Source organism: Natator depressus, chromosome 3 (genome assembly GCF_965152275.1).
Source record: "Natator depressus isolate rNatDep1 chromosome 3, rNatDep2.hap1, whole genome shotgun sequence".
NCBI classification, from domain to species: Eukaryota; Metazoa; Chordata; order Testudines; family Cheloniidae; genus Natator; species Natator depressus.
In genome coordinates, this window is record NC_134236.1 from 195016066 (window position 1) to 195025797 (window position 9732).

A 9732-nucleotide genomic window follows, 5' to 3' on the forward strand; every position below is an offset into this window, starting at 1 on the left:
GCTCTTTTTTTTTTTTTGCTGCTACTCTTCCTTCTACATCAGTTGCACTCTTACTTCCTCTTTAGACTGTCGAAACATCCAAACACAGTTGCTAATGTTCTTTGTGCAGCTTTGCTCATTCCAAGTGTGGCTCTTGCTACAATGGAGAGGAGCAAAGCATTTTGAAATACATCAGCAACCAGTCCACCTGAGTCAATAAACAAAGTCAGGAGTTCTGCGATGTAGATGGTGGAGTGGGGTGGGCAGAGGAAGATGTGTGGGGTAACTCTAATAGCAGATTTGATTGGAGTTGTCAGGTCTGGACAAGCAGCCTGAATTATCCTCTCACACATACCTCTAAAGGACTCACTTACATGAGAAAATTATACCAATTTAACTCAATCAGTTTAGAAAATGATTTAATTAAAATGGTGCAACACCCTTGTGGGGACCCTCTTATTTCAGTTCAAGAATACCTTATATCAATTTAGTTTAAGTTGATTCCTTACCGTCTTAAGCTAAATTGATATATGGTACTCTTGAACTGATTTAAGAGCATCTACACAAAAGGGGGTGGCACCAATTTAACTACATCAATGTCTAAAACAATGGCATCAGCTTCTAAACTGATTAATTAAATAGGTACTATTTCCTTGTGCAGAGAAGGCTTTTGTCAGGGTTGAGCCCAGGGCTGGCCTTAGGGAAAATGGTGCCCTGGGCAAATTTCTATTTTAGCACGCTTTCTTTGAGTTTGAGAACAGCAGTGTGGGGCACAGAGCATGAGGACCAGCTTCTGGTCCTGGAACCCGGACGGGCTGCACGGGGAGGAGTTTCTGAGCTCCGGGGGCTCCCTGGGCCACACAACCCCCTAACCACCTACCAGGAGGAGAGCAGGTGCATGGAGGGTGGGGGGGGACCCCAGGGGCTGGCCCCCTGGGTCTGCAGGGCCTAGCCCTGCTGCCTGCGCCTCCCCAACAGGCTGGAAACTCCAGTGGCATCGCCTCCCCCAAGTTGGGGTTCCAGCCCTGGGCTCATGAGCATTCACTCCTGCTCCGGCCGGCCTGCCAGCTTGCGGCCCTTGGATAGTAACCCCCGACCATGGCACTATGGGTGGCTGCCCATGTCGCCCACCCGTAAGGCTAGCCCTGGTTGAGACAGATTGGCAGGTAAAGTGTGAGCAAGCTTGCACTACTGCTGTCTATACTGTACTGGCTCTGGAGACAAGGAGAGGTCTTTAGTCTCCACAGCCGTCACTGTGACGCTGTGTTCACATGGCTTTGTTTTAAAACATCAGGTACAGAGTTGGCTTTAAGATTACGGAATGCAGTTTGTAGAGTATGAACACTGACAAAGAAAGCAAAGTGGAGAAGAAAAGGAAGACAGAAAGCAGAAATCAAATATTTCAAGTATTTAAGCAACCCGAGGTTAAGACAAGACAGTAGGGCCTTTAGTGATAATTGCAAAGGAAGGTAGATATTGCTAAAAAAGAATTAAATCCAGGACTTGAAATGTTTACTTGATACCTACTAGCTCAAGGACTAAGTCTGGGTGAGGACACCTGTGCTACTATGTCCTCCCTAGGATACCCCCAAAGCCATTCACCCAGTATTTAAGGGAATGTCTATAGCAAAAAAATCCCAGGGGCAGTGAATCTCAGAGCCCAGGTCTGCAGATACGAACTGATGGAGCGCTGTGCTAGGATGCTGAAAATAGCCAAGGAGACATTCTGGGCTGGAGCTTGAGCTCTGAAGCCTGGGGAGAGGAAGGGGAGTTGATGTCAGAGCCTGACTTCCAGCCTCAGCAGGAATGTCTATGTGACTCTTTTTAGTGCCATTGCCTGAGCCTTGCAAGCCCAAGTCTGTGGACCAGGGCTCAGACTCACTGGTGTGGGGTGGTTTTTTTTTTTTTTTTTTGCAATGTAGACATCTTAAAGGAGCAGAACAATTGTTCAGTGTTTACTGTATACTATATAAAATTATAACAATATTGTCAACTAACTCTCTATCTAATATATTTTTTAAATAGTAACTTACTACATCTCTCTTGCTTTTCTCAGTGCTTCCATCCCTTCTTTTTTTTAACCCTACTCTTTTTGTTTGTTTGTTTGTTTTTGTTTTGCTATAACAGATCATGGTGTATCTTTTCCTGAGCTGCTTTCAATGCCTGTTTCCTCTTCTCTTTTTCACTCTCCCTCTACCCCCCTCCCCTGTTTTTCATCTCCTCCCCCATATTTTTGGTCTGTATTTATTCACCAAAATACTACTCTCACTCAATACCATACTGATCTTTTCTAATGTGTCTCATTAATTGTTCCCTCTCTTTCCTGCCCACTCCCCCACATCTGCCTAATCAACCTCCCCCTCACAAACATGCTATCCTAGGTAGGGGTTGGATATAGGGCAGAAACCTAATAGTCAATGAACTTAACATACTTGCAAATCACAGATGTGAAAGATGGGGCCTCACTGTTCAAGGACTATATCCAGATAAGAGGCTAACTCTACTGCTCCTGAGCTGCTGGGAAAGGGGAGGGTGTTTGGATTCTTATCAGGGTGATGTTCCAGGACCAAACTCAAGGGCTCAACTTATCAGCCTCCAGCTAGTAGAAATCTACTGTATTTGAAGCCTCAACCACAAATGCTTCTGTCTGCCATAAGGGAGAAGGAATATTCTCTCTCTGCCCCTTTTCCTCCTCCCATATCTCCCCCTACTAAATAGCTGCCACAGAGCTTGTATTCTGTAGATGTTGATGCTATTTATCCAGGAAAGTTTTCTATTTGCAATAGGCAAATGGATTTTCTAGGTCATGATTAAATCAAGGCTTTCAAATAAGGCTGTACTATTAATGCCAAAACACAAATTTCTCAATAAGTAAATAGAAATATTGAAGGAGATTAGAATTTCACCAACAAAGGTAAGCAAGAAATTCATTAAAAAAATTTAAAACATTAGAAATGGACAAGTACCATCTTTCTGAAGTGAAAAAAGAGAGAAGAGTCTAGTAGATTTATTTAATACCTGTTTTTTGAAATCGGGATGTCTGAATCAATATATACATAGAGAGAGAGAGGCTAATTAAATATGTAGTAAGAAGAGATTTATAAATGATCTAGAAAATTATTGTAAGCTTGACTTAAGCATCATATAGGGGAATATACTGCTACAAAACAGAAACAGAACACTTGCAAACGTATAATGTAAGTAAGGATAGGACTCAGACCGAATTCACAAAAAAGATCTTGTCTATTAAATCTGAATATTTTTAGCAAATAAAGAACTGAAGGAATAAGTGGTAGACATATAGGCCCAGATCCTCAAAGATATTTAAGTGTCGTACCACAATCAAAATCAATGGGAGTTAGGTGCCTAAATACTTTTGAGGATCTGGGCTATTGTAACTTACTTGGATTTAAAAAAATGCTAGCACAGTCTCACTCAGCTGTTCCTTAGTAAAGTTAACAAGTAAGGCCCCTAGTTAGGAGGAGGAGGAGCTACTTGAGTAAATAATGATTTGGAAAACAAAGACATACTGTGAATGATGAGATGGAATAATGTGGAGAAGGTTGAGTATGTACCACAAAAATAAGTAATAAGATGGTTATTGTTCACTTTATGTGAAAAATGTGGGGGAATGAACACGTAGGAAAGTGATAAATTTTCACATAAATAAGAGTAAGGGGGAATCAGAGTGGACAGAAACCACAAAATAGAAGTGCAATAAAAGTCCAAATAACTTGCCCAGATTATGATACAGACAGACAAAATCAATGTAGAGGATGTAAACCAGTGATGCTGGACACAGTATATATAAAAATAGAAAATATACTAGATGGTCATACAAGAAAAAATACAATTGATAATTTAATAGTAGATGTGATGGTGATGAAAACTCAAGTAGTCAGATTTTGACACCCTACTCCTGTGGCATCCTAACTTACTCTGCAATTAGTCATCTCGGAACTTGGTGCTACCACACATGTAAAGAGTTAGTACTCAATGTGAGTAAGAATGGCAGAATCTTGATCTAAAATCTTATTCATATACTGCTAAACAATGATATTAAATAGCAGATATAGCTTGCAATAAATAGAGGTATCAAGTGTTCTTGAAATAGTGACGAAGTGGAAGACTAATTAAGGAGTCTGCGGATCTTAGTTATTCAGAAGAGTTAGAGAAACTATGGATGAAATCCTGGCCCCACTGAAATGGTGGGAGTTTTGCTATTCACTTCACTGAAGCCAGGATTTCACCCTTGGTTTTTATTATTTAGGAAAGTGGACATGAAGATTGGTCCTTACTAGGGTAGAGACAATTCTGAAGAGAATAAAGGAAGACAGACACTACAAGACTATTTGTGCTAGGGTCAAATGAAAGGCCATCTTTGAGGGAGCTTACAAATTTAGTGAAGGAAAGGACTGGTTAACAGAAAAACTCAATGGAAATTTTAAACATGGAGAGCCATATTCAATGGTGAAATATATGGTGGTGTAAGCTGGTCAGAAAGTGGGTGCAAGTGGCAAAGCACTGTAATTTGTAACCAATTTGGCATTCAAAGTGTGTGTAAAACAAGCGTATTTTATACTCAGAGGTAGAGGGAGGAAGTGCAGCAGGAAAAGCAACTAACAGGTGGGTGTAATAAGATAACGTCAGTGCAAGGAATGATAAAGTAAAGCAGGATAAAAAATGATAAATATTTAAGTCACATAAAGAATGCCAAATTGGTTGCAATTTACACTACTTTGCCATTTTACTCGTTTTCTAACTTAAATGTTACGTTTATCTATACTACTATATACGTCACCAATGAATTTGGCCTACGCACTTCCATGGAACTATACCTGCATCAGCCAAGTCTAAATTTGGCCCAGAGTGTTTAATGCAAGTATAAGGAACAAACTAGGAAAGGCTGCAATGGAAAAATGAGCAGTAACCATTTTTAAAGGCGTTTGCTATTGTACGTCACAGCATGAGCATGCTTTGAAGCAATATTTTCATTAGCTTAGAGGAGTTTTCATAAAGTCTGAAAAGCCTATTCCACATCAAGGCCATGTTTTCCCTACTTAGGGTGAATTCAGTACTGAAGAACAGTCCCACACTGGAGACACCTGCCATGCTTCATTTACTGGGTGAATGGAGGTAAACCAAAGATCAGACTTAAACGGAAACATATAACTGCTCTCCAGCCATTCTTAGTGCTTCAGTGTTAAATGGAGTAGGGAGTGGAAGACCTATGGTACAAGACAGTTGTAACATTAACTAAAAAGAACATATTTAAAACTGTATTGAACACAGAAAGAAAACATATAATCAGTGAATGTAGATCTAGCAAAATAAATATAAAGTTGGATTTACTGGGCATTTGTGCTACAATTATGGGTTAGCATGAGACAAATAATTACTCCTTAGCATATTTAGGAGACACTAAAAGAGCAAGGAGCCTGGACTAAAATATGTGTTCTGTACCCATTTGAATTTGAATGCCACTACATTACTCCAGCTTGAAGCACTGGCAGATATATGAATTTTAATGACATTTCAAAGTCACTTTAGTAGTATTACAGTAATATACGACTCAAAAACTGTAAAGGTAAGTGGTACGCAAAAAGACTGCCATTTAAAATCAAAAGATTATTACTCCAACCTCCCAGGTTATAACGAATGAAAACAATGTAATGCCAGAGAACTTCTTCAAAGTTTCCTTCAGAAAGAAGTCGTACTAACTCGTTTTTAGTTTTTAAGTTGAGTTTCTTAAATCTTTATAATGTACTTTCCCCCAGAGGTCACATCTAACTCCTACATTTTCAATGAACTCTGGAGATTTTAGCCACCCAATTTCTATATGACTAATATTTCTTACAATTCTAAAAATGCAGAGGTGATGTCAAATTTGTAGTTCAACAGGCCAATATTAGCCAACATTTTTTACCTTTATAGTCATATTCTTGCTGTAACATATGCACCATTCTTTTAACTGTTTGAAATTAAGTTATATAACCCTGATTTGGAAAAGCTATCCATTGCCAGTCTTTTGATATGTGTATCTGATGGACAACAATTTCTTACTACAACATTTTCAAGTGTGAATAAAAGTGATACCCCAAAAAGGTCCTTTCTGGTTTCTAGGTTGCCACAGGAATAAGATATGAGGCTCCCTAACTCACCTCCAGACGCCTTTGACCTTTCTTTCAACTTTTCTGCAGCCATTTCAGCGTAGGTAGGAAGTTCTGACATCTTCACTCCAGATCGAGCTTCTGCTATTAGCTGACGAGCTCTCTCTCTCAGCTGCCGACGTCGCTCTTCATCTTGCTGCTAAGATATATTGAACAGTTGCCAACTCAGTAATTGACAGAAATGCAATTTCATTCTCAATCTGATCATCATGATAGTAACTGGTTTGCAGCATGTTGCTTGGCCCACATTATAAACAGGATGCTCTATATCAGTTGGGTGTCACACCGCAATTTTTAAAGACATTCGGGAATCAGATTTTTTAGCATATCCAACATTATCATATATTAAAAATGTCAGCATTTGTAATTTAAACCATTTTAAAATAAAATTATACCTTGTAAAATATCCTGATGCAAACAATTGTCAGAAACTTTTGTTTCTTAGCAATAGCTACAACATTTTTATTATAGCTGCAAATAGGATTTTACTAAACTGAATTACTAGCGAGAGAAATATTCTACCATCATACTAAAATCAGGGGTCAGATACTGCTCTCAGTTACACAAGTAACTCCACCGACGTCAAGAATGCTATACTGATGTAAATCTGAAGTAAGAGAAGAATGTGATTCACACTGTTCAAGTAATGCATCTTTTTTTTTTAAAACATAAAATTTAACCTAAATTTAACCTGTTGGTGGAGACTCTAGGACACACAAGAATTTCTCTAGTTTTAAAATGCCCCTTTGTTGGCTACAGTACAGTAATTGCAAATATCACCCAATAACAAATATCCAGTGTTTTTGTAAGGGAATCATTCAATTTAACAATGTTCTGTTAAAAAATTGAAACGTATCATTATAGGACTATAAAATTTCAATCACATAACTAATTACAACAAATAGTAAACTTTTCATGCATATATTTCTGAAATGGAGTAACACACAACAAATTACAAAATATAGGTTTAATCAAAACTATTGAAATACACTGAAACGTGAGGAAAATGGAGTTTAAGCTTCGTTTATCAAAACTTGCATTTTTCAAACTTAAGAAAAAGTTTAAAAGCCACTAGTGCACAATAAACACTAATAAATACAACAAAACCAAGCAGGTGGCTTTAAGTCAAATTTACCTCAAACTTAATTTATAGACATAACATAGTTGTTGAAATCAGGATTTTTGCAGATGGCCTTAATTTTGGTAGAATACAACCAATTAGTCTAATTTTGGAAAGCAGTTTTGGCAACTTACTTTCTTACAATAAATGGCAAACACCATTCCCACGAAACAAGAAATTGAATATTCCACACCTGCAAATCTTTGTAAGAGCCTGCTACCAAGTGGTATTTAGTTTAAGCAATCATTAATAAGACAAGCACAAAATACTAATTAGGTACATTTTAGCCATTTCCATGTAGATTGTTTGTTTGTAGCTATTTACTCATCGTTGTTCTTGGTACAATAGAAAAAATGCAAATGAATGAATCAGAATGCAGTCCTAATGGGACTTTCTGTTTATAACCATTAGCCCAGAGGTGTGCTGTAATTCAATCCTCAAGCAGAAAGATTTAGCCTCATTAACAGCTTGCATGGGCAGGTTACAACTCATAAAACCCTACAGTAAACAAAGTATATGGACACAGCACAGTATCTTGAGCCTGACTGACAGAATTCTGGTTCCCTATCAGATTGCCTTGATTTACTTTTCTGCTAATGTCCTAACACTATAAAGACAATTTTGCTTGGGCCCTGCAAGCTCTTCAGCAGGATGGCATATTTGCTTTGTTTGCTTTCTCACACCTTAACTTCCCAGAAGGCACAGAGTAAGAGTTCTATCAAAAACTTATTTGTTAAAGTCCACACGAGACAGAAAACTAGAAACCTTCTATGTGTACTATGCACGACAATAAATCAGGTTAATTTAATGTGCAGCCAGCCAACTAACACAGCAACCAATTTTATTTCAACCTACTGTATCTGGCAACCTTAATTAAATTTGAGTTTACATGAAGTGAAAGTGCTCAAATATATTTCCATCTTGTCACGCCTAACACAGGTGAATTTGTGGTTTTAATTTAAATTAATTTAATTTACAAATGGAATCCGCCAAACTTATTTTAAAGTACTAGGCAGCTTAACACTGAATGTTCATATGATCCAACTAAACCTACTACAGTACATGGCCTATTTAATATCAAGCCAGGTACACTTTAGGAACAAGATGTCCTGGAATATGGTAGGCTGATTTCAAAAGAGGAGACCTCATATCCCTGAATCATTAGCATAATCACTAGCATCCTCTTAGAGCAAATATAGATGGTTGTGGCTTGTGTTTGTGCTAATTAAAATTCAATCATCATTAGCGGAGAAGAGCAAAACCGCATATTTATTGCTTAAATTTAATACATATATTATTTGAACTGTTGATTATTGAGCTTTGAGGGAGGAAATGATTGTGAAGAACCACTAAGTTTAAATTACACTGAAGGTATGATTCAAGTATATATAAAAGTTGCAAGTTAGAAAACAATTAACTTAAAATGTGCACTGTGAAACAATATATTTTTATTGTCCCTTCCAAAAAAACCATGAAAAAGACCTGGTAAAGCTCATAAAGCACAAATATGGAATTTGCAACAGGGAAAGAAAGGGACATGAAAACTCTGATTACAACAACATATGCTAGAAAACTGTCCAATTCTAAAGAGAAAACTAGGTAAATCTTTCATCTCTCTGTCATGTATCTGCCATGCTGGGAAGACATAAAAGTTTACTCTGTTCCTCCACCTCAATTACTTTCTAAGGGTCTAAAAATCTGCCACATGGATGCACAGCAAGTAAAACTTCACCATTTAAGGACAAACTCTTCAAGAATAAGTAATGTAATTCCTTGTTTCCTTCCTATAAAAATGTATTGGTATGCAATTTTTATATTTCACAGTTCACCGACATCTCGGCAAGCTTTCTTCCACTGCTTCAATGGTGCTACTTTTAATTTTATCCTCCTTAGTCCTAGTAATTAAAGTGATCAGCAGTGGCATCCCAACGGCTTTGACACAGCTACAACCCCCTAGCAGACTTCTGCTTTTAAGGGGAAGGAGAAGAAAAAGGACTAGTTTCATTTCACAGGAACAAGAAAATCAAGCTTCTCCAATCCTCAACTTTATCCAATTGTTCTTTCAGCAGTCTTTGGATCTTAAGAAACAAATAAAAATGGCTGCCATTAGGGGGTCCTTTTTGTAGTTGCCGCAAATGTCAGTGACTGACATTACTTTGGCCAAAAATGATGCCATGGATTTGTGAAGGTGAATTAGAATGTGAGACACTGTCAGTGTAGTTGCCGAGATCATTACCCTGCTGATGATGTCATTCAATGGTATCAGAAATTTAGAAAAGACCAGCCTTGAAACACACGGAATGCCCGTGTCTTGTGAAAGCAACCAACAATCAAATCCCCACAAATACTGTTCATTAAATTTATTTAAAAAAAATGTTTATTCTTGTTCATTTTCAAGGAATGTTTCTATCGATTTTTAATTGCCTTTTGATGGAGTTATACGTGGATCAGGTACAATATTGA

General features: G+C 37.8%; 1 protein-coding gene across 11 annotated transcripts in view; it reads right to left on the minus strand.

Moving 5' to 3' along the window:
* EHBP1 (EH domain binding protein 1) overlaps positions 1-9732 on the minus strand; it is a 319529-nt gene that overhangs the window by 57501 nt on the left and 252296 nt on the right. For all 11 annotated transcript variants that reach the window (XM_074949596.1, XM_074949591.1, XM_074949600.1 and 8 more), the window contains one exon: positions 6141-6288. In XM_074949596.1, coding sequence (XP_074805697.1) covers positions 6141-6288 — 148 coding nt within the window. The remainder of the gene's footprint in view (positions 1-6140; positions 6289-9732) is intronic.